The sequence below is a fragment of the Falco biarmicus genome, chromosome 1 (assembly GCF_023638135.1).
Source record: "Falco biarmicus isolate bFalBia1 chromosome 1, bFalBia1.pri, whole genome shotgun sequence".
Taxonomy (NCBI): domain Eukaryota; kingdom Metazoa; phylum Chordata; class Aves; order Falconiformes; family Falconidae; genus Falco; species Falco biarmicus.
Window position 1 is genome coordinate 29,978,250 of NC_079288.1, and position 26,420 is coordinate 30,004,669.

Below are 26,420 nucleotides of genomic sequence, written 5' to 3' on the forward strand. Positions count from 1 at the left end.
AGAGGACAGCAGTTTTAGAGGAGGAATGCGTTTCTCACCTCCACGTGCTCAGATGCAAAATGGTTCTTCATTTCCGAAATCGGGATGTAAACCTCGCAGTACTGGCACGCTGCAAGAAATCTGCTGCAGTGGACTTCATGAATCGTGAAATTAGAGGCAGGAATATCCTTGTTGCTATGAGAAACATCACAGAGGTTACTTTGCAGAAAATAACACTGACCACAGTCGCAAGCAGTTTTTCACAGCACAAAAATCCTAAGAAAGCTTTTGATGAATTCATGGTTCAGAGAACCGAGTAACTAAAGAGCAAGGCAAGCCCAGCCAGGCCTCCACGTTCCTTCATAGGTGGGATATTAACGCCTATAGCATGCAAAGGTCACAATGTTCACACTACATGGAGATAAAATCAAGGGGGGTGGGTTTCATTATGAGAAAGGCAAATTTTGCAGCATAAACAAGTTATCACCAGGTTCAAGGTGATGAACTAATTAGTAAACTCATCCGTGAAGATCACAGTTTCTTCCTGAAACTAACCGGGCTATGAGAGGTCGAACAGTGCTCTGCTCGGAAAAACTACAGAACAGACCCTCTTGGGCCAGATTTGCTCAGTGAATGATAGCAGTAGCCATCTTACTCTGGAGCCAACACTCCCCCGCTCACCCCCTTCCCAAAAAAAGACTCATTTTCCTATCTGGAGGACAAGACACTTGTAACAACTCCATGGAGTCTGGAAATTGACTATCACTGTTGAAGTTTAGAAAGGAACTCTTGAGGAAAGACATTAGCCTTCTCAAACAGTTACAGTAATAGAAGACTTTGGAATAATTTTCCTCAGCACAGCATAAAGAAAACCCACTACGTACCTGAACTCCTACATAGATCAGTTTTAGTCCCTTTCCTTTACTGAACTTAAAGTTGGCCAGCTTCTTTCCTTCACCACCAAAACAGAGTCACAACAGAAATTCTCATCTTCAGCATGGTCTAGCTTTGCATGATGCAGGAAGGTGGAGCCTATGTTGCTGGTGATATTGATGAGGCAGATCAATAAGCCTAAGAGACTGTAAAAAATCAACTTACTTCCTCACTAATTAGATCAGAAACATTTAACACTGGTTTGACCTTTCATCAGAAAGGTTCCCGATGCATTTTATTATTCCACCTGATTTTTTTTCAACTCAGGGAAGTAGGACAATCCCTTGCCGAACAAGAATTAAAAATACATAAAAATGTACTTGTAGACTTGTATGAAAAGCTCTCCTATCTTTATAGGAAAAATAGATTGAAGTGTTCTTTAAAATGCCTTAATAAGCCACACTTGCCGTTGTATAGTACATAAGAACGTCATTGCTGGTCATGTTGCCATGAAGAATGTGTTCCTTCAGATGCTGTATTAGCGTACCCTGAAAAAGAACAGAGAAAGAAAAAAATCAAGTTCACACAAGTGAAAAGCAAAACTCTTGACAGCACATTCAGGCTTCAGAAAAAACCTAATGTTGGCAATACTTTGCCGGATGCACTCCAGGATTAACGGCAAGTATTTCCTTTAACCACAACTGAACTAAATCCCAGGGCCTATCTACAACAGCAGCAGCAATTACATTCTCCGTTTTCTCACACAACTTTTCAGCGTCTCTCATTAGACCTCAGCAATTCCCACCGCACATCACTTTTACTCCATGGAATTAATAACTTCCTTCACTTCCAACTCTGCTCAGCCATCACAGTTGCAGAGTACTCCACACAGGCTGGAATTTTAATAGCATGCTTTTACCAGTCATGTTTTCCACGAAAGTAAGCCCTTTGACTTTTCAGTTTCATTTTCAGAATATCAAGGCAACTGGGAGGGATGAAGGACCTAGAACTGCTATAAACTGCAGCAGCTGCTACGCATTAACACTACGTACCCAAGCCATCTTACCTGTTAACATCTAGGAGACAAAAGACCTAACTATATACATCTCTCATGTATGTGTGTGACTAGCAATGTGAAAAAATCTCACTGCTCAAAGCATCAATAGTAATAACGTAGTTAAACATATTGCTCCCGTTTCTCTTTGTTCAAAATGCTGCTAAAGTACCTTCCTGATCATCATTAAAGCGTACCTTGTTAGGATAAATAAATTTACAAACTACTTCATTAAGTCACTTCACTGCACTGACAAATTCATGTAGTTGATTTTAAAATAAAGATGCTTTTTGCATTTATGCAAGGAGTTATAGTGGAACTATTAAGAGCCTCATAAGCACGGAACAAGATTTATGTCGGAAGAAAAAGGTTACAGATGAACATTCGAAATGAAAAAGAGAGTCATGAAACTGGCACACGCTTCAGGAGAAAAGGCAGAAAACATTAAATAAAAATAAAGGAGTAAATCTTATTTTCTCTTTGCAGCTCAAAGGAGCCAGGTCTGAATTCACCTGCTACTGGTTTGAACACACCAAGCTGTCACAATGCTGCCGCCTAGCGGCAGCTGTGTCTATCTTCATTTTAAACCGAAAAAAAATACAAATCAGGATTTAGAAACACTGTTTCTAACTTTAAGGTTGCCAAAAACACTGCAGGTGTTAACATAATTGTTCCATTTATAAAGGTAAGCATCTTTGCCCTGCAGGTGAATCTGAAAGAGCCACACAAGATCGTGAAATTAAAGACACATTAAATTATAAGTATTTGTTTTCTTTTTCCTTCATTTAGTTGGTGCTGGTTTACACTTTTGGAACCAAAACTGTTCTGTTAACAATGACTAGGCAGAGGCTATGAACTGTTTCCCTGCAAAATCTGGTAAGTCACAGTCCAGAAACAGAGGTATTGTGGTAGAAGGTATAGCTGCTCTAAAAAGCTTACAGCCCATGATGCTCTCTCAAGTTTATTTATAGGACTTGTATGACCCTCAAAATAAATCCTCAGCATTGACTATGACACAGATCTGGCAGCTGACAGAAAACTTACTGGTCTGCTTGTCTTCATTGGGCTTAACATACAGCTGATAAAAGCGCCGAGCATCTGAGTGTCCAAAAAACAGCAGGCAGGGCTGCTGCTGAACCACATCATCAGCACATAAGGGACCAGTGCTAAGCCGTCACGTAGAGAAAGAGCAGCTACTCATGGTCCTGGTCTCACACCAGCAGCGTTCTCTATACAGCGTTCAGAAAGAGCCTGAGTGAGAAAATCCCCACGCGATTTGCCAGCAGTTACACAAGCAGCCTGCGGCAGCACAGCTATTTAAGCCCAGGTCTTGCGAGTCCTCAACACAGACAGAAACAAACTGATCGGAGTTTTATCAAAAAATTCTCCCGTTAAGTAGTTGAGAATATGGAATAAAACTGAAAAGGGGCCTGTATCAACAAGGTAAGAATCGCCACCAATGCTTTTGGGACTTAAGAACAACAACTACTCACTGATGTTTTTCAATTATTAGAAAGAACCCTCCAAACGTCTTCCCACAGCATGCCCAATTGTTCAAGACAATACAGCTTTATTTCCAAGACCAGAAACAAGCTTACTCCCTCTGAGGAACGACTTTTTAAATCATCTCCCACGACCTGGCTTCATTTTCTTTATTTACATATGTTATTTCACTGTGTATCAAGAAAACAGAATATGTGCGGAGAAAACAGAAACATACTGCAGGATTAGACACACAGAGTTGTGAATTTGAAGTAAGCTGCCTATTGGCATCTGTAAGATCAGTACAGCAACAAAACAGTATCGAAACACACTGCAATAATAGAAATGTCTTTACTGAAATGTCACCTCTTTTTGCATTTTTAACTGTCAAACCCAAACCTTGCTTAATCTGAGGCTGGAAAATGAGACAAGAGACTGTGGGCTAATTCTGCTTTTGTTGAAATCAGTGAGAATCCTCCTATTCCAGTGGAAACGAGATTCAGCCCAGAACATAGGAAGCCAAGCAAGCGTGCAGAAGACACCTCAGAATTTCTTTGCATGGATTTTTACCTACAGGCCTTATCCAGACTGACACATACAAAGCACACAAACCATGGGAGCCTCTGATGCAACAGTGTGCTTTTAGGCCAGAGGTGTTAGCACCAGAACTCAAGGGGAAATGACAAAAAAAAAAAAAAATCACCCTGCAATACAGGAACTAGAGAGCTGCTCAGTGGGAACAGAGAATCCTCATAAATAACATATCCCACTCCGCAAACCATCCCATTCTCTCCTCCCCAGCAAGAATGAGTAGTCTTCACCTGAAGTCTAAGGTAGCTCTGTATGAACCGAGAAGACTATTCGGATGGAGAGCAGAGGCAACAATTCAAGGGCAACCTAAGCAGCCATACAGGTAACATGGAAAGGAAAGAACTGTGCCACACAGAAGTCCTGTTCTCTGAGCTACGTCAGTGTTTTTCATCTCTACTGTTCATCACTGAACACTGAACAAAACACCCGTCTTGTTTTTGCTAATCCATCTCTGCAAGTACTTAACCAGTCTAAAGCCAGCACAGCTTCAAAACAGCTGTCAAGCTTCAAAATATACCTCCTCCTTTCTTCTTCGCAAACACAGGACTCGTGTCCCAAAGGGACCATTTTATGTCACATGCTCCCTGGTATGATCTCCTATTGATAATGTACAAAGTCAGGTGTTTACAGGCAGCATGGGATTTGTCTGTGGGCAAATCCTCCAGTCCTTGCCATCAAAGGGAGGCTAGAACATACACACTGCGGCTGTAACATCAAGGTGATCCTGCCTTCCGGCTACCTAGACAACGCTACAGCCAGTCTCGCAAGATGCTCCTCCTGACTGTGAGCTAACAGCAGAAACTATGAACTCTGGCTAACAGTTGTACCAAATTGTATAAGTTAAACTGCACAAATGTGCTAGACAACACATTCTGCCTGCCTTAAGGGGAAAAAGCCCTGCTTTTTATTAAGGACTATACTAATGGCAGAGTTAAAGTTCCAACTGCATGCCTGACGGCTGGAAAAATTTCCTGAACTTTAGTAAGTTGCCCAGAACAACTTTTAGAACATGACTAGAGTAGATGGAAAGCATGTGAGCACAGGTCATTTTGTCAGTAATGTTGTACATACCTCTAGCCACAACAAGACAAAGCCTAAAGCAAAGCCTCCATACAAAGCAAAACCTACACCCAAAGAGACAGCCAGCCTTCTGGCTTCCTTCCTTATAAAAAGGAGTGGTGAAGATGACATGCTCTGAACTGATAAACATAGGGAGTAAAGTTTACAGCCAAAAAAATTCTAGATAATAAAACCTGCAAGCTCTCTATGGGCCTCAACTTGACAGTGTCCAAAAATCAGTTCCAAGCACCCAATTCAAGTTATCTGGCCTTTCTTCAACTACCAGTTGGGCCAGTTCTACTAATGCTTTTCTGACTGATGCTTAACTCCCAGGAAACAGCTGAAATCTGAAAGGTCTCCACACCAATCTCTACACCAAACTATTTTACATCCTTATTAATCCATACTTGCTTTCAGTCACTTACAAATAGAAAAGTTTCATTGCAAGTTGTTGAAAAAGTGGCAGCAATCAATTCCTCCTTGGAGTATACACCGTGGTATGATACCGTTAAAGGAAAAATATAACCCCGGTAGTTAGATATAGATAGCGCAGCTCCAGGAGGGAAGACATACCCCTGCTGAATGAACCATGCATTTTGGTGCCCCTGTTGTGCCTGACGAATACATGATAAAGAGAGGATGACTGAAAGGCAGCTGTTCAAACTCCAGCTGAGGGGCCTGGTCTCCTTTCCCGGTAGCAAGGAAGTCTTCTAAAAAGACACTGCATAAGAGGGGGGGAAAGAAACATTTCAAAAAAATATTTGAAAAACATTACCCCAGCCCATATATAGGACTTCCTCTGTATCTAACAGCTCTTTTATGATAAGCTGTATCTTCACACTATGTACAGTACTTGTATTCCCAGTCTTTCTACTCTTCAAATTGCTGATTATTTTATTTCCTTTCTTGGTTTTAAAGTAAAACATTAGTATAGTAATTGAGATGTGACTCCAAAAGTATCTAACCTCCATAACCCAGGGCAGTTAAAAAGCAAAACAAATTATCCCTAAAAGTGTCACTTACATTATTAATTAGTCATTTCTGGAAGCCACGTTCTTCTCCCTTCTATATCCTATTGAATTTTGCCTTAATTTAAGAATCATTAATACCAACAGTGATTTTGTAGAAGCAAAACGTCTGCAGCAACATACTACTACTGTTTTCAGTATGAAGCTGGACCCACATTACAAACACTGGCTAAATGCTAGCTTTTGAAACTGCCTGACCTCTTGAACTTGCGATAGGTATCAGCATCCATCTCATCCCCCCTTAGGACAGTCACAGCTCACAAGCTCCCATTACCTGTTTGGAATCTTAGAAATATCTATGGCTTCCCTTGAGGAGACATACGGAATCACCACCACTTTTTTTACATCTGGAAGCCCTGGAAGAAGGAAGAAAAAAAAATTATTTCCTACATTCAGTTACATAAAACAAAGGCCTTTTCTGCCCGATTGGACCGTTCAGTGTAATGCACTAAGCAACAGAAACAATTCTGATGCGCCAAGTACTGAAACCCCAAAAGACTGAATTGTTACCTAAGAGATAGTTTCCTCAATATTGCCAGCCCTTTAAAAATACATGTGTAAACCTGCAAGCTTTAGTGATGTAATACCTCTTCATTTGCCTTCAGCAGCACTTCACTTGGGCTTAAAAAAAAACCACCCAGCATCATCAGTCCCCGTTCCCCCACTTACACTGCTGATTTATGGTGATATGTTTAAGCTAGCAAAAGAGTGATAGAATTACACAAAAGACTGGTTAGTTTTTATTCACATCAGTTCTGAAATCCTAAGTGGCCACAGAGATACCGTAAAGTAGGAAGGACAGTGACAAGCAGCTCAAAAATGACACTTTTAATGGCAGTGCAGCCTTTGAGCGCTCACACAACTGCAGCATGACTAAGACTAGATGGTATGCAATGAAATACCTTTCACCACACTGAGCAGCTTTTCCAGGTGGTTATGTTCTTTGCCATTGTATATAACAGCTTCAACAGAGAAGATGAGCTTAGGCTGAATTTGGGAAAATCTGTCCAGTACACCCTAAGGACACAGAGAAAAGTTAGTTAAAGAATGGAATTAAATTGCTACAGTAGGAAAATGCACTGGATGCTAAAAGCAAATCTAAATTCAAGAAAGGAGTAGAGTCAAGAATTAGCAGGAGAATTGTTAAAAGACTGCCAGTTTGTCTTCCACTCTCCCAAGATCTTCAAAGTACAACAGGTTTGTAACAATTTATTTCATGACCCCCAAATATATCAACCAACAACAAAGATAAAACCACCACAGATCACAGGACATTGTTCACTGAAAGATCAAGTTCACAAAGCAGTTAAAATTTCACCGTGGAAGTCAGACTTACAAACTCACCTTAAGAGGATAAGCACCTGTGATGTGAGCAGGAGTTAAGCACTTAATTTACCTGAAGGTCCACAACACTCCTGTCTGCATCTGCAGGCAGGTGCTCTCTATGCCCTTGTGAACTGCCCCAGGGCTGCTTTGACAATGTCCCAGTAGTTTGGTAGTCTCACTGGGGGAAAAAAAAAAAAGCCACCAGTCTTCCAGAGGATGTGTTTATCACATGGCAAGGTGGCACTTCATAGGAACTGACCGCTTTGCTCTGCTACAATTAACAAAGGAAACCGTGCCACTGATTTCTACCAGAACAACTAGATATTGAAAACGTACGTACATACTACCAACAAGCCTACCACAGCTCCTTTAGAACCTCTAGGGAAGGACACGTTCAAATGCTGAATTTTCAGGTGTCCTCCAGCTTACACTGTACTCAGGAATTCACCACAGCTATTATCACATTTGAGAGAAAAAATCCTTCTGGTATTTTTTTTTTTTTTCCCTAGGTACACTGCATGCAGCAGCATGCCAGAAATAGATCTTTTTGTATTCAACAGCAAGAAGTAAATCCTTCTACTAAAAAGCTCTCAGCACACAGTCATGTTCATTCCTCTCTAGCTACATTACTTGAAACATTAAGAACAAGATTATTCTGTATTGTAAAATTGTCAGCTAACTGTTCAAGAACAGTATCCTAAATCATACTGAAAAAAAAAAACCCTCAAGACTTCAGTTGTGTTTATTCTTCACAGCATTTTTTATTTCTCTCCATCTCCTGCTTTGTCCTCTGTTTTGCAGCCAAAGCGAGACAAATTATTACCAAATCAAAAGACCAATGCAAAAACATTACAGTCAACTAATCTCTACTAAACTCCTCCTTTCCCAGCTGGGCTGGTCAGGGTTACAAGAGAGGCTGCTGCAAAAGTACAGAGGTCCTGCCCCAACAACTTCTCCCTGTTGTCTTTTTAGGCAAGCTCACTGACCACCACAGGCGAGGTACAGGGATATGGCAAAATATGAACACGGACCTGTCTGCTAAGTATGTCACTTAACAGCTTTCCCTCCTGCCACCCCGAGATGCACTTCCTCTTCCTTGCTCACATCACAAGAAAATAGAGTGACAATGCATTGACACCTAACTTGATCAATTAGTTCAAAACAAAAATCACCAGAATCTGTTTTGGTGGCAGAAGAGGGTTTCAAGAAGCCCTTAACACATTACCTAACACACTCAGACATGTAGGCTTAATGCATTAAAATTACTCTCTAAGGGAGTATGAAATCGAGTTTCCTGCTATTTTAGGTATGTTATCATACCTACTTCATACCATTTTCAAAGAACAGACCAAGCAGCCAAATCACACATAGCATGTGTGCGCTTATGTATGTGTGCATATGTATGCATGTATACACATTCACGCTGAGCACAGAGCATACATACCCTATATCCATGCTGTCTGATGTTTAAAAACAAAGACCAATGAGAGGACTAAGGGTATTCTAACAGAAGAATCAAATTTGAAGAGAAATGCAAATCAGAAGCTGGGATAACTACAATTCTCAGGGTTTTACCAATCCTGCTAACACACCCAGTTGGATTCATTAGCACTGGCAAGATCAAATCCCACAGGGCAGCCTGGTATGATACAAAGGCAATACAAACAGATGGAATAGGTAACTGCGACACTGGAACTTTAATCCAACCAGATGGCTCAGCAAGGAACTGCTTTCACGAAAATCATGAAAAGCTCAGGTAAAACAGATATGGCTCGTTCTAGTCTATGAGCCTCAAATCCGGTACTAAAGGTTGAGAAGGACCCCATGAACGGAGCTGCCCTGGCTTTGCTAGGGCTCACCAAAGGTTTCTCACAGACCCAAGAGCACAGCCTCTTTTTAAACTTACATATCCAACTTCTTATGCACAGGCTGCAAAGAACCACTTTCCTATTAATATATGTAAATGGATAACAGGGACTAGAGAAATGAAGCAAAAGCTGCCAAGAGTGGCGTTCTGCGTGGGAGGGAGCTCACTGGTTCTCTGACGGCAGACTTCCTGAACGCTTGCACAGTCTTCAGAGGTATGGCATTCAGAGCCTGCAACGTGTAGGCAGTTCCGAACAGTGACGTTTTCTAAGCTTCACAAAATATATACACACAATTGGGTTTGAAATATTGAAAATGCTACACTATTTCCCAAAACACAAACAAAATCTTCATTTATGTTAACAGGACTAACGCAACTGCACAGAAGCAGGAATATATTTTCCTTAGGGTGGAAGCCAATATCCCTGAGAACCTCTGCTGATCTCCCTCAAGATTTTAGGGTTTGAATTCATACACCAACACATGCTGCCAAGCCAAAGGAGAATAAATGATATCAATGGCACTGCTGCTCCAAGGCTAAGTTTTTTAATGAAACTATCACAAAAACTAAGTAAGCTGGGCACTGAAAATAACAGCACATCAACGTGGACAGAAAACACACCAGTACTCTGTAATGCAAGCAAAATGAACAATCTTCCCCCAGATGAGAGATCAAATCACATTGCAAAGAAAATACTCCATACTGTCATTTTCTGAGCAAGCAGAAAATATTTGTAGAACAGATTGATCATTACGTGCTGTAATGACTTTTTTAATCATTTTTTTTTCCCAATGATACAACCTCGAGTGCGAGAAAGCGGAATGCTGCTGCCCTCTAGCGCTAATCCAGAGAGGACAGTTCCCTACATCTAACCAGCTACGGGGGTTAAACACTGAGACTGAGGGTACGCATTACCTAAAAAAAACCCCACCTTTGGTATTTTCTCTGTTCTGCAGTGCAAAAAAAGCATGATTTCAAGCACATTTTAGATAGAACACTCCATTTTAGAAGTGATTCGCACCTGTTGCTGCTTATGACGTGTGCTAAAGACTTTCCAAAGAAAGTAAAATACGTTCCCAAAGCTTCCAGTGAACACTGCAACATCTGTTTGGATATCATAATGATATCGCAAAAATTTTTACCGTATTTTACACGCAGCATTTATTCCTATGCTAAAAAGAATTGAGTTAGTGATATTAGCCTGAAATCCCTCGCCTTGTTGGCAAACAAAGCCTCCTCGAGGAAACCAGGTGGGATAGTGCTCAGTTTAACCACGCAGAAGGCAGAGGAAGGAACTACTTGGGCAAAGGAACTGGATCGTGGCTAAGCAGCCTGGGAAAAGATTTGGGAATGAAGGGCCAAGTCCCAGACAACTGTTGCATTGCTGCTCATTTGCACAATTAATAGAAGCTCACCAAGACCATGGATTCTGCCTGAAAATATCCCCCTGTGAGTCAGCTAAAAGATACTCGAATTACTACGCTGAAAGTCATTATTGACAACTGAAAGCACGAGTTTTCATTCAGTTTGTGGTAGCCAGAAAAAAAAAAATATCTGGTGTACTTGGCTGTGCCAGGAGATGGCAGTAAGGCTAAAGCAAACAGGATCTATATCCCGCACTGTCACTTTCACGTCTGTCTCAAACAGGAGGAGAGCTTTTCTACACCACCTGATAATACAGCTACTCACGTTAATGCCAAAGTCCGGTGATGTTGAACTCCAGATAGCACCAATACTTGCAGCAGCGAGCATTGCTTCCACCGCATGAATGCGGTTTGGTAAGTAACCTATGGCAGAATTTGAACGGTTAGAGACTGAAGAAACTAAAAACCACAAAATCTTAACAGTAAACATAACGTATACAATCGCCACTTCAAACAGACCAAAAATGAAAAGTCCCAGACTGAAGGATCCTTTGAAATTTTCCACACAATCGTCACTTCCTCCTTCGAAGTCAAATCAGTTGCACAAGGAGTAAGACACAATCCCTTTTATAAAAAGAGTTGTATCCATTTCTCTATCTACAAGGTTACTCCCAATTTACAAAAGTTTCTGCTTAATTAATGAGACTTTCAGGATAAGAGGGCAGCATGCTCCACAGAACAACTGGGAGAGAGAGAAAAAGTTTGTGGATTGAATAGGCTACATAGAGACTAAGGATACAGCACCAAGCAGGGGAACAGAACAGGTCTGTAGAAACACCCCTTAGAAAAGGAACAAGTAGCTGGAAGCAAAGGTTATAAATACTCAGTTCAAAAGTGGGGATGCCACTTTACAAAGCTAAACATTGTCTGGTAGACACTACCAGAATCTTAAACACAAACAAGCAAAACCAGCGTCTCAGCTGATAAGGAAGTAATACAGTGTGACAAGCCCTGGAACATCATCACACCAATGGAGCTCTTCAGGCTTATCTCATCAACTTACAGGAAGATTTCAAGGTTTAAATTCAGTTTACCAAGGCACACGGAAGAACCAAACATCAAGAAAGTTACATTTTCAGTGGGCTCCATTTGACCAGCTCTCCAGAAGGTGCTGGGTGGCTGAGACTGACTCTCAACTGATCAGAATCCAACCCACAAATGAAAACATGCAGTCAAAATTCACCAACTACACTAAGGTAGATCAAAGATCTCTTAAGCAACCAAGAAGATGCCCAAGTCCTTAAAAAAGGCACATGACAGGCCTAATTACAGTACTTGGACACCTAATTAGAATTCAGTGTTTGAAAGCAAACTGAAATGGCAATAAAAATGCTTTCCAACCCACTAAAAAAGCAGCAAGCACTGACAGATCTTGGACTGCAGTGCAAGCTGCAGGTGCTCCACAACTATCTATCAGACAGCAAACGCTCACTAGTGCTAGGCACTTTTGAAAGATAGATTATTTAGGGATGTACGTTTCAGGACAGGAACTAAGGTCCCAGACCTTAATAGCTATTTCTGCTATGTTAACTTTATCAAGTAGGAGGGTACTAAGCTTGATTTTTGCCAGTGTGCCTACAGCTTGAAAAAAATCCATCCTTTTTCAACTTTGTAAGAAGTAGACTTTAAAAAAAACCCCTTGAACTGAGGTTTTTCTTCGCAATTCAAAAGTCAGTGAAATCTGTTTCTTAAACCAGCTTGACCACTTCAGTCAGTCTCTAAACTGCTGTGGTTTTGAGAGTAGCAACTCCAAAAGCAGCACTATGACTTAAGGCCAACAATTTCTGGAAAAAACACACAACTGAGTAAAAACTCATACCATGTTAAGATATAAATTACTCCCTAGAACTGCCCTTAGTTTGTGGCGTTCAATAATTATATAGTATAATACTATATAGTTATGTAATATATATAGTCCATCCCTTCGAAGCCAGCTTCCTGTCACCAGCCTCATTTCCGCCAGGCTTCACCAGATCCATTCTTACTACACCGGAACTGGGTCACAGATTTTCCCATTCTCTCTGAACTGGTAGGTGATGATTCTACATTTATATACACATACATAGGATCAGAGAGGTTTCTTCCAATACCTCTATACAGTAAAATGCAAGTGATAAGTATTTCTTCTCCAGCAGTAAGCTTACAGAAGACTGTTCTGTTGTCTCATATTGTTTCTGAACAGCTATCTGAACAGCACTAACACATGTAATTCAAAACCTGATCCCTATGCATCAGAAATCAGAATCCAAGACTTCTAACGCCTACACAATCAATCCATAGTTCTGCGTAATTTTCTCTCCTCATGAGCTGTAGGAGTTCGTTGTTTATTGTTGAGCTATTAAGAAGCATCACTGCTTGGTCTTACGATAAGGATTAGGTCCAGCAGAAGGGAAGCTCAGAATACAACTCCCTAGGGAAGCACTCACTCACCCGCATAGAAGCTAATCCCATCAAACAGAGATTAGAATCGTGTTTAAGTTACCAAAGTCAGCAAACACAGGGAAGGGACATTGTCTTAATATCACCACCCTCAGCACGGAGTACGTCCAGATTTTACCAGACTTAAATCTTCTCCAGCACAGCAAAAAAAAATAAGACTGAGCTGCAGTGTTCCAGAAAAGCAAAATTCCGAGTCTCCCATTCATATAACTTTCCTTGCTGTTGACAACACAGTAAGAAGAGTTAATTCCTACCTACGCCCCATGTAGTCCTGAGCATTCGCAAGAAAAAAAGGCATAGTAAGAGAGTGGGAAAGGCAGTATCAAGTAACAGTGCCAAAAGGCTTGCTGAAGGCAGGCATTAGGCAAGTGTTTATAACAAGTGTGAAGTAATAGCTCAAATAGAGTGATGCTGAACGCAGCATGATCTCCACTACCTAAACGAATTCAAGCACATTCTAAGACAACTTTAATTTGCCATAAACCTGCAGAACTATCTATAGTCCCAGAGCATGTTTTGCTGGGTTTTTGCAGAGCTGTACTGTAGATTCTGCAGAGTTCCCGACTTCATTTTCCTCTTTTCCTCCTCACCCAAGCCAGTTTATTTCCAGGACTCATAAAAAGGAGAGCTGTTTTAAGGCCTAGTCCAGTGAACTACAACTATAAGCCATTAATTTTTTCTTACTTGCTGCATACAGTGCAATCTTGTCATTGTCCTTGTGCTTCAGAAGATTTTCTGCATAGTTCAGACGGCTGCCTTTAAACCATTCCGGGACATCTGCAATACTTTTGGATGTATCAACCACCTGAAAATAAAATAACGTATTAGCGGAAAACTGCAATGTAATTTCTTTTTCAGAGCATTGTACAGAAATCAGCTCATTAATTCCAAGCTCTTCATACACTCCACCAGGCAAGAATCATTTTTCCCAGCTTACAGATGGCAAACAGACACTACAGGCTTGGAAGGATTAGTTACTCGTCAACTGTCACAAGCAAAGACATCATTACAATAAAACTAGAAACAGTTCCTTGCTGACAGTCCTACCTTTGGACCAGCCTTAAATACACAGAGGGAAGCAAACCACTATGACTACATCCAGACCACAAGACACACACAAACCACAGTGCACACCAGGGCTTTGCCTCTGGAAACATCCCAACCAGGGACTGAGCTACAGTGTGTTGCAGCTCCCTAGCAGGCCACACCACCCAGCCTCCCCCTTACGAAAACCAAACCTGGGAAGGTGCGAGTACCCATTCCTCCCCAGCATGAGTCACAAGGTACAGAGTCCAACAGCAGGAACTCAGACAAGGGTAATTCAAATTAACCCTAGACTAAGTAAGGGAAATGTATAGTCAAACACAGAATAAAAAGCTTGAACTTTTTAGTTAATTTTCTGATTTTTTTTTTAATTTATTTTTTTTTAGGATTCAGTTGTCGTAAACATTTAAGTACTCCACAGCTTCGTCCAGAGTGCAGAAGAAGGACCGCAACTAACCTCCACACCCAAGAAATACTGTACCACAAACTGACTGCACGCATTTCTACCAGCCTTCACTTGCCATTTTCTAAAAAGATGGTTCAACCTAATAAGCCCACATTAAGGAATTCCCCACTTATGTCTTAGCCCTAAGACACACAAAGAATTGAAACACGTTAATGAAAAGTCGCAAAAGCCATGTTCAGCTGAAACAGCCTCCCCCATCCTGAACTAATCAAGCCTCAAAATATTAAATGACCCCTTGTTAAGTCACAGTTAAGACTATACCTTTCAAAACAGTGATAGGTAAAGAGCCCCTTAGCATTAGCCACAAAGTTAGGTAAATTCTTTCCAAAATGCCCCACTGTTTAGAGATTCAACTGCCCAGCAGCACATGAATTTTCTTATCTTAAAATTGACTAGTCTACAGTTGTATTTTTGAAAGCTTCCGTTTATACCCTCAGGTTCTCTCATGGACTGCACATGCATCGCCAGAAACAGCATTCTTTTGGACCAAGTAAAGAGCTCTTCTGAAAGCCAGGCAGAACTCAAAATGCTTCCCATTCCAGAAAACCTAATATTGTTGTGCTTTCAGACACGCAGTGTGTTTATTACCATCGGCAATCCTGAATTTGTAGAAGAGAACTTGAAGCTCATGTGAGGTACTCTACTACTTTCACTTGAAGTGAATTTTCTAAAAATGGGAACTCAAGCAGATTTCTCTGCTTGTAACGATTGCCTAGAACTGACTTACAACATTTATAGTTTATCAACTCTGGCTACAGAAATATTGTTTTATACCAGCATGTATTACTGCAGTAATTAGAGGCCACTCTTGAAAAGTGACTCATTCCCAACTTCCTCAGCTTGCAGAAAAGCAAGCAGAATGTTTCCAACATTTTCCAGGACAAGTTCTAATACAATTCTATTTTTTCCTGAAGAGGAACACCACCCCTTCAAAGAGCTCCGCTAGCATAAGGTGCTGGACTCCTATACTTGATGCTCCATCATTTTCTACTCCATTAACACCCATGACTCCTCGTTAAGCCCAATCCCTTTGGTAGTGGTACTCTGTTACACAAACAACCTGATCTCTCCCTTAGAGGCAAGGTCTCAGCAAGCAACAGAAACTGAAGGTCTTCTCATTTTTACTGGAAGACCTCAGTTCTAGCAGGCTTGTAAAAATGCAGAGCTTTGCAACAAGTCTTTCACTTCATACAGTCCCAAACGCTCAGCAAGTACAGGGAAAGAGTGCAGTCTACAGTGCTGCTGACTGCACTCCTCCTTTAATGAGTAAGGCTGTACTCCCACCCACAGCAGCACTGAAGCACACAAGGCCCATCTGTGTGGTTAGGTGAACATGCCAACTATCAGCTGTACTCCCACACCACCAGCTCCTGTTCTACAATTGCTTTTCATAGCAGCTCATCAGTGACTACTTCCCAAACCTCAGCAGCTACAAAAAAGCATCATATTAGCAGTATCGCCTGTCCACACCTCTACTGCATTTTCCCTCACTGAAGTGGTTTGCTAGCTGCGCTAGAACCATGCATTGTCATGCCCCAGCGACTGTGCTTACCCTAAGCAGAGACTATACCTTCGAGAATGAATCTCACCCTTACCACGAGACAGATAATCCTTGCCTTACGGTGGTACATATGAGGTTCTGTATCACCTGAAGAGCAAGAGCAGCAAAACAGCATGCCTCATGAAAAGCTAGAGAGCAGACAATACCAGAAAACACTCCCTCCACAGGAATAACAGCTTCTCGTAGCAGAAAGTTGAAAGTTTTAAGGCATTTCATATGAACAGCTACTTGACGTAACACCACCAATGCTGCCGTGCCAATCTAGCTTTCTATACTGCAAGTACTTGCAGTACTTCTTTTAAAAGTGACATGGATGTCAAATGCTGCAGAGTGACATGAGCATGTCTACAAACACTTAAAAACTTTACTAAGTTTAAATAAAACACTGGCTTCTTGTATTTTATACATATAGAAGGTTTTATTGGCTTTCTTGGAATGACCTGTGGGAGTATAAACTGTTTACCTGGCTGGGGACAAAGGAGTCATCTCCAGTTCATGAAAAAAACTATCTTCCCCAAAGCATAATGCTTACTTCCAACAAGCAGCAAGGATCAAGTCATACGACACTTCAAATCAAACCTTCTCAGCTCTTTAGCTACCACAGAACAGCTCAGTTACTGTGACCAGCCTTTCCTCCTGACATACAACAGAAAAGGACCCATGGTAAGGACCAACAGCAAGTCAGCTTTGACGCTCAAAGCTGGAGCCAAGCCTTGAAGCTGACACTAGGGGGAAGCTAGAGGCAAACAGCAATAGCCATTAAAAGTGAGTCAAGGATCTCCCGCAGTACTTGTCTGTCAGCTGACTGCTGCTCCCGTTTTAAGATCTACAATGGTCTCGCCATGATGTGAGAACAGGCACGCAGGGGCCCAGAAGCTCACAAGTAGTCTGGTTAAAGCCTTCCTAAACATCCTCGTCTTCTTGCTCCTTATCCTCAGGAAACCTGCGTTTTTAAGCCACCGCTGCCTGCTTCAGCCTCCCTTCCAGTTCAGCCGCCACTGGCGGTGTCTGGAGGGCCAGACTTCCAGGAGCACCGGCCCTGCAAAGCAAGAGAAAAGTGTTACTGTCCAGCTTGCTCAGTACAGATACGCAGGTGCAAAACAGCTCCTCTGAACTACTTGCTCAGGACAATTTGCATTCATGTGGAAATTTAGAAAGATGGCCTTGCTAGCAGCACAGAGTATGTCAAGAAAATACAGGATGCAAATACAACCCGGTCAGATTTTGAACTACCATCTAGAGAAGATAAAAGATCAATGTTTAGTCTTCAGACTACATACTTCAAAAGGCAGGCTAATTCTTACATTCTTGCTCAATTCACCTTTCTAAAGGGTGGGTCACATCACAACACCCGAGCACAGTTTCACAGCAGGAGGAACCACTTTATCATATCACACAGCACAGAAATCTCTAAGACAGGAAGAGGCAAAAGAAACTTACCAGTTCCCTCTGCAAAACTGCCAGTACTCCGAGTGTGCTTGGAACAGATGGCCTCCAGGGATTAAGACAGAAGTCCAGTCCTCTCTTTACTAAATCCAAGGAAGGCTCCCCTGTGTCGAGCTCTTAAAGTAATTAGCCAATCATCTTCCTCAGATGGAAAACCACAGGGTGATGCCGATACCCTACAACAGGGCTGTACCAAGGGCTCCAGCTTTGCCCTCCATGCGCAAGAGCTTCAAGGTCACCTTTACCTCAAGGCAACACCGCAGCATGGTCTGGTATTCCACCTGTGACTGCAGTCAACCACTACCGTTCCCTCAGAGACATTTCAAGCCCACATCTGGTTGCAGAGACTTCCACAACCAGTTCTACAAAACCAGAGTGCAAGAGGTGTGCTTATCAGATAAGCTGACTCAGGGAACATAAACATGAACTTGACTGCATGCCAGCATTTACAAAATCAAGATGATATTCTGCCAGCATGATCTAAGAGCAGAAAGCAGTATATTGGTAGACTCCCCACAAGCAGCCAGGACTTGCAAGGTATACGAGAGCACAATAACCACAAGGACACTACAGCAGAACTGTTTAGGACAACAGAACTTCGCGATTTCACTGTCCTAACGTGTACCAGCAACAGAACACCACCACCCACCACACAAGGAAATTCAGGACTGTACACTCGACAGATTCCTCACATCACTTGCAAAGGTTCCAGGAACAGGTCAAAAGACTGATTGTAAAACTGGTTTATTCCCATCTTGCGTTGCACTTGACCAAGAGAAACACTTACCTCATCATACAGGCGAGAACATACAATGTTACTGTACTTCCAGAATTCTGCCCAGAAGTCTGAGAAGGATTCCACTGACCACTGGTATAAGTCATTGTAGTTGGCTAGAAGTAATAGATACCCGTTAGCATTATGTAGAGAATTATAGGAATGTAAACAAACTATAATTACAGAGATCCTGGATAAAGAAAATTTGTGGCTAAAACAACTAGTAAGGTCAAACTGATCACATAGAGTAGGTCAGAACAGATCCCTTCTGTACAGGGCAAGTGACTATAGCATCAACAGAAACGGTCTACCTGAACACACGGCAACATTTCACCCGTTACAAGCCATTCACCACCACAGAGACAGAGACCTCTTCTAGTAACTCTGTGCAACATCTACCCACTCCCTCAGTGAAACCAAAGATGAGATACTTCAGAGACTCTGTCCCGCTCACTGGTATTTCCGCTCCCCATCGTATCATCAACCAAATGATTTAATACAGCAGAAGATAAACAAGTCTTCCTGACAAGAACCCTTATGGCTCCAGTCTGGGACCAAAGACCTCCAAGAGCATGGCAACACGGAGATTAGATGCACTTGTCATCTAACTGTAGCATCAACAGCACTGTTACAAAGGAAGCATGCATTATTCCTTAACGAATAAGGGGTCTGACAGACTGCAGCTTACCTTCTCATGCTAAACCAGCATGAATGAAGCTAAAAAGAGATGTTTACTAGCTAGATAGTAAAACCGTGACCCGACATTAAAAACATGGAAGCAAGCAGTTTAAATCTTGCATGACTGTGATACCAATCAAGTAACCCGAGGAATGCATATCAAAACTCCACAATTCAAACCAAATACTGAAATTCAGCGTGTAGAACAGTCTTGGGTATGACTAACTGAAGCTGATTCCTCATCACCAGCTTGAAAGTGACACTCCCAAGTCATGGCCACACTGTCTGAAGCTGTGCCAACAGCCAAATTGAATACAAGTCTGCCATAAGTGACAGTACTAACAGTTTCCTGCTCTGCCAACTGTGCTTCCTATTTAATGCTTCCAGCTAAACCACCTGAAGTCATTTTCTCAAATTCTCTTTGGTTTGTCATTCTGTTATCCAGCTCTGCTTCAGAAATCATCTTTGCATCCTCCTCCTACAAGGAGGACATCTTCCAGCTTTATAAGAGGAAAAAAAAACCCCATTCCAAGCCATCTCTACACTTACACTCGATCACTACAGCTGTTTCCCCACCCAGTCTGCCCCTTCCACATCTTATTCCACTCAGTCTTTTCCATCGATATCAGATTGCTCCCTAGGTATTACTGACACAGACACAAAGACCCTTCTCCGTAACTCAGCTTCTGCCTACATATTGCCTCAGCCTCCTACATCCTTTTTTTATTTTTACACTCCACCCAAGTTACTCTTCACCACTCTATACAACGCACATCAGCTGGCGTGGGGCTAAGACTTTACCAGAGGAAAGTTCAAATTTCCATCTCCTCCTTCAAAGAAGAAAAAAAAAAAATAATAATCAGTTGTACCAGTTGCTCCAAGTAATCTGATAAATGCAAAAAGCTACAAGTCACCACTAACTTGATTTCTTATAACATGAACAGTCCGTTCTGTCTTGTCTACACGGTTTGACCCCAAAATGAGCTTTAGCATGCAAGTCCTTCAGGGCATAGTCCTCTTAGCCAGCAGTCAAACACTGCATCTTGTCACTATGTTTTCAGGGTTGGACAGAGCCATGCTGTTCAAAGGGTTACATTGCCCTCAGCTCTCCTCGGCGAGTCCACATCTTAACGTTACATAAAGAATCCATTCTTCATTGTTGCATAGCACACAGACCAATGAACGCCGCTTCAAATCTAATGGAACTTGACAAAAGTTTCTATATACGCCCAGGAATCCACTTTTGAATGGAGACAGCCGCTTCAAAATGGACTGAAAAGAATTCTAGTTGCTACATCCGTAAACATGGGAAGCCCATCTGAAACTGTATTTGGTCTTGATCATACAAGTACCAGTTACATGGCTTTTCTACTCAGGAGTTAGCTAAAAACCTGTAGTAGCTTACTTCCTATGTAGCAGGAGTTCTGACACGATAATGGGAAATCCCCCACCAGTCAGAGTAATGACCTGGCTTGCCGACACAGTAAGTTCCCAAGCGAGGTACGCAATTGTCTTCCAGACAGGAACCGCTAGAAGCACTAGCTACTTTGCTACTACTCCAGAATATGTCTGCTTATGCCACAGACACATTTATACTGCACTGACAAAATTGTCAGGCCACTTGCCAAAACCACTCCCTCCAGTCCCCATCAGACAAGCCATTACAGGAAAGCTACACAAGTCAACCCCGTCCCCAGACACTCTGGGAAACCAGACGGCATAAACCAAGCTGGTTTATGTGACCCCCACATGCACTGGCATCCACCTGGCTCATGATGTGAATGAACCCACACAGCCAGCACCGCTGGCTCCTGATAACCCCAGAGACACCACCACAGTCACTGGAAAACCATGGCAATCTGGGTTGAAAGCCACCTCTGGAGGTCCAAGCCCCTACTCAAAGGGGTACTACACTCAAAACTGACAGGTTGTTTCCAGCTGCAAGGACTGCACACCTATTCACAGCCATACAGGTATTTCTGAATGAGCATGAAGCAGAGCTTTAAGTTCTAGAGCTTAGGCAGATGCACAGCAAAAGAACCAAAACTTCCACCCCTGAACCAGCTTACACATCACCTTTCCCTTCCCAGCGTGTTTAAATATTACAAAAACATACTCATCACAAAGAAAGACGAGCATGGCCTTAATTCAGATCTCACATATGTATACCATTAAAGCACTATACTAAGGCTCACAGGAGCCTCACAGCCACGGTGGCAGAGATCCCTCCTTCCCACATCCCCTTACACCACCAGGTCACCACAGCATCGCTCCAGGCCCAAGGAAAACCCTGCACGCAGGGCCTGGCCCACACAGGAGCAGCCGGGAGCACAGAGCTGGTACCAGCACGGCCGCCGCCTGGGCTGCCACCCGGCAGCCGCAGCAAAGGCTGTTTGCATGCCCCATCAGCCTGGATCTTCACGCTACACGAGATGCTGCACCGGAGACCTCTACCCCAGGCACAAGCCGAGCATCCCTCTCGCAGCCTGGGACACCTCACCCCCCACCCCCGCCCCAGGTGGGGTGTGCAGGCGCCTTGCCCCCCACCCGGCTATCCGGGACAGGCAGACTGCCCGCAGCCACCGCGGTAAGGCCAGCCCCGGGGAAGCAGAGCCCCGCACGACTTCCCCCCCTCCTCCCCCTTCCCCCAGTCAGAGCACGGCCCCCAGGGCCCCCCCGCCCGGCGCTCACCCAGGCGGAGCCCGCAGCTGCTGGCCACGGCGGCGCGGAACCGGTCCATGTGGGTGTTGCGCTTCGTGTCAGGCTCCCACATCACCTGCGACTCCATGATCTCGGGCTCCCGGGACATGGTGGCTGTCAGGCGAGCAAGCACAGCGAGCTACCGCCAGTGCCGCGGGAAACCCACCCCACACCGCCCCGCCCCAGCCCTGACTACGCTCGCCCTCCTCCGGCCGCACGCTTTAAGGGCGGCCGGTCCCTCCCCGGTCGCCGCACCCCGTAACCTTCCGCCGGAGGAGAAAAGAGTGCGGGGCGTTGCGCACCGCACCGCCCGCCGGGACAGGGCGAGTCACCCCCTCGGTCGTGCGGGGTGAACGGGGGGCAGGCGCCGGCCCCCGCCCGGCTCAGCAGCGGCTGCGGCGAGGCCCCTCACGGCGGCAGCGCCCGGCCTCCCCCCGGCGAGCGGTACCTCCCCTCCGGCGGCAGCGGCCCCCGCGCTCCTCCCGACTGGGGGCCGCCTCGTATCCCCCCGGCCCCCGCCCTGAGGGCAGCCCCCGCCGCGGGGAGCGACGGAAACACCGGACTAACGCGCAGAGCCCCGCCGCCCCTGAGGGCCACCACACGCGGTGCGGGCAGCGGGGTGGGGGGGGGGGACACACCATCGCTTCGTTCTTTCCACATCTGCAAAACTGCTGCTGCTTTGGCATTTCCACCCCCCCACCCCCAGGTCTGAAGCAGTCTCCGCTGACAGATGTCTTGGACCCACAATGAGGCAAGAGCTGCCTTTCTCCACAGCCTCACTATCCCAGTTACGCTTTTGTAACGCGCTCTGCCTACAGAGCTCGCACCTCAGATTAAAATCGATTGCTTCTCTTCTTTCAAAATGCGAGGTCTGGCTCTTACTGGCAATTGCAATGTCACAACAGCCGATTTTCACCAAGAAGCGGTGGTAACAAAGTGCTCCATAGCAACGCTCAAGTCACGGTGCATACGTACTGCTTCTGTAAATGTTACTTTCAAGGTCGTGATTTCCCTTCTAATTCAGGGAAGCCTAGAAAAACACAAATTAGATGGTAAATTAGGCATACAGTGTAAATATGAAAGTAAAAGACATGTCGTAGTAGTAGTACACTTCCTATAACTTTCATTCCGATTTTTGTGCTGCTGCAATACTGCCACTTTATTCAATTTGAAGGCCATGGCAACTTGACTTGAACAATCCTGCAGTGACTTGCCTCAAGAAAGACTGTACGTATAGCGTATGTTCAAGTAACTCTCCAGAGCCCAGAGGACTCAGAGAGGCTGGGGATGGAAATAGGCCACATTATTTGCTTTTAAGTGCCTCCCTTGCCTTGGCAGCAGCGCTGGGAGAGGTCAGTGGAGGTGTGAAATCTGTGGCGCGGACAGGCTGCCAAGGCCTGAGGTAAAGCAGGCACACGGGATGCCTGCTCCAGGCCCGGGCCTGGCCCTTCCACCGTTTCATCTGGGCTTGGGAGCCGCAGCCTGTGGCAGAGAAAAACGACCTAGAAACTCCATCTCTCTGCATGCCTATGGAAAACACATTTTTTTGCCCTTTGGGATGTCAAGACTTTTATTACAGTAGCAAGACTGCTAACCGATGCGGATATACGTACTGCCTTCGGATACAAGGTATTGCGGCACACATCAGTGTCAGTACAGCCCTCTGCCAGGGATCTCGAGGGCAGCCCCTAGCCCTCCACATCAACTTACCCCCAGTCTGTCCTGCTCTGGGGTGTAAAGGTGAGCTTTGCGTCAGGTTTTCTACAGGTCTCCCAGAATTACACCTGACATGACTTCCAGGTGAAGCTGCCACGGCCGGGCGTTGACGCACTCCCTGTGGCTACTGGAAACAAACCTGAAATCTCCCATTTTTACCTCACTTTCGTAACCCGCGGCCCGAGGCATTCCCCGCTCCGCCGCTCCCCGCCGCGCCGTGGCTGAGGGGCCACCGCCCAGCCCGCCCCGCCGCCGCCGCCGCCGCCCCTCAGGTGGCCTGGGACCGGGCGGCCCCGCGCGGCGGACGGATCCCGCGCGGCGCACGGCGGCCACGACGCCGGCGCGCCTGATTGGCTGCCACGCGCCTGGCCCCACATCAGCCCAGAGCCTGCTCTCCTCACGGCTGGGCTGACGGCGGGAGAGCTGGCACCGTAAAGAACCAATTGCCGCAGAGCTCTCGCAAAGGCGCTTCCCTGTCCACCAATGAACAGCCGGATCAGAAGGAGGTGTGCCCAATCGGAGCAGAGCTCTCATCCTGCTCGGCGGGAGGGAGGGTCCCTCCGGGAGGCCCCTCAGCGCTGAGGCGAGACCGGCGTGTCACGTCGGTGGTCGCCGTATTACGCGTTTTAAGATAAAAAAGCACCAGCAGCCCAGCAGCCTTCCTCACCCAAAGCAACCTGTGCATCTAGAAAGAAAATGGGCAGCCAAATCACCTGAGAAGGGACCAAAAATCCTCTCGCAGAGCTGAAAAAGGCAGTTTAAAATGGACTGACCCACTTACTGCTCAAGGAGGAAGGGGTGGGCTGGGAATTCGGTGATTACACTTGGGCTTCTAGGAAAGCCTGTCAGAGCTTCTCATTTATTAGCAGCAGTTTTACTATTACGGCCTTCCTTAGAGTGGGTTATGCCTCCATGTCCCTTGCCCTCTGTCTAGTCTTGCCTCAAGGAAAACCGGTTTTCCTTTCTTTCAAAAGTGACTTTGGAAAAGCGGGAAGGAAAAGAAGGAAAATCAAGCAGCTTTTAACGAGAAAGTGGGCATGAATGGGACCTCCGTGACTACTAAAAATAGTTTGGAGACTAGATTAGGATAGCTGGAGGAAATTAGCCTGAATAAGATTAACCGGAATTGACCATTTTCAAACCTTTTTAAGCCGTGCTTTATACCTACTAATAGTAATAATACCTTAAAAATGAAATCATGTTTTCTGCTTTAGATTAAATTAGTTTAGAGGCCCTTCGAAAGAAGATTCTGATCCCATTAACAGTAAAAAGGATGATGATGGCACTACCTTGCTTATGGCCTCATAAGGTAACAAAGCTGGAGTCAGACTGTGAAATTAACATCAGCGATGAAATGCAGGGACCTGTGAGATAAATGTTTTGTAATAATACCTCACGGCAATCTGTGCGGTATGCTGAGACCTGACCATGATCCATTGATCCAACAATGGATTAGGAAATCTAAAGATTTTGGAAAGTTTTAAAAAATTCCTATATTCACAGTGTATATTCACAGCTGGTTAATGAGTCTGCATTAGAACAAGAAACTTCTGGCTTGTTTGACATCCATGATCTCTGCAACCTCTACGTGGCGTGAGGATACAAGTAACCAGAATCAAAATCAAAAGCATTTGCAGAAAGAGAGGAAGAAAAAAATCAAAAAGGGAAAAAGAAGAAAAAGCAGCAGTGACACATTGCAAGAAAAGCCTCACACAGCTAGTAGCAAAACATGAAGAGAGAAGGCCTACAATGACAAGAGGTCATAAAGCCGTCAGCTGTGACAAGTTGAGGCTGTGAGATGAAGTAAAGACAGAAAAATAAGGGTCAGTGACGTAAAGAGAAAAATAAGGGTCAGTGAGGTTAAGGACTGGTCCGTAGTAACACCAGGTGTCCTTCAAGGCTATGCCTTTTTTTTTTCTTTCAGAAAAAAAAATTAAAAAGAGAGAAACCCACGATCTGCTAATATTTTGGCATCTCAAAGACTCCTGTTTATTCTAAATACTGTTCAGATTGCTGTTAAATACCTATATCCGAGTAAGACATATTGTGCAGTTTCTAGTGCAGATCAGGAAACACAAGTACCCTCACGCTTCTTCTGTCCAGTTCAGACCCTCATCAGAGGATCTTTCCAGAAACCTCACAGTTGTCCTAATTTTATAAGTTTAATGTGGATGAGATCAATATTTCATGCCGTGATGCAATGTATTCTTTGAGTAGACGTGATTTCATTTATTTAAACAAGAAGGGTGAAATACTGTGTAATTTCATAAGAGCTGCAGATTTGGAGAGATGAACGTACCTGAAATAGGCCCATTGAGACAGGTCAGGAAATCAATTAAATACCGGGGAAGATTACCAAATTATCCCGACCTCATATGAAGGCCAACCCTGAGCGCAGGCTTCCAAAGGCAGGCAATAAAATAGGCCTCTGAGCCTCTGTGAAGAATGGGTGGAAAGAAAAAAACAAGCACTTTGCAGAAGCAATTTTGAGGTGAACACGGGATGGAAACTCACACAGTGAAAGAGGAATGTCCCCAGATTTGCAGAAACAAGACCCATTGAACCAGAAACAGCACAAGGGGACCCAGAGAAGTCCATGCCAACTGGAAGCAGAGAATTGCAACTGGTGCAGAAGACAACACACATGACAGTTAATTATATGACTGTCGTGGTTTTGTACCTCCAGGTTCTTTACATGCAAGAAATGCCCTAGAAGCAGACACTTTACTGCGTGCTGGGAGTCTAGGCACAGCACAACACTGAGGGCAGAAAACCAGAAACCTGATAAGCACCTCAAAAATACCTGTCATCTGTTACCAACCCGTTTTGGAAGAGTATGAGGTAGACTTCAGAATATACACAGGTATTAACGTATCAGCAATTTCAGGACGACCTTGAAAGAGAACAAAAGC

General features: G+C 44.2%; 1 protein-coding gene across 1 annotated transcript; it reads right to left on the minus strand.

Moving 5' to 3' along the window:
* Window positions 1-51: 51 nt before the first annotated feature.
* LOC130141218 (acetoacetyl-CoA synthetase-like) lies at window positions 52-22,175 on the minus strand. The gene is made up of 9 exons (XM_056321986.1): window positions 21,784-22,175; window positions 18,427-18,530; window positions 13,783-13,927; window positions 10,949-11,205; window positions 6,969-7,083; window positions 6,341-6,422; window positions 5,612-5,759; window positions 1,320-1,400; window positions 52-174 (listed from the first exon to the last, which is right to left on the minus strand). Exons 1-9 carry the CDS (start codon window positions 21,899-21,901, stop codon window positions 151-153), a joined length of 1,074 nt encoding a protein of 357 aa, XP_056177961.1. The 5' UTR covers window positions 21,902-22,175; the 3' UTR covers window positions 52-150.
* Between the last annotated feature and the right edge of the window lie 4,245 nt (window positions 22,176-26,420).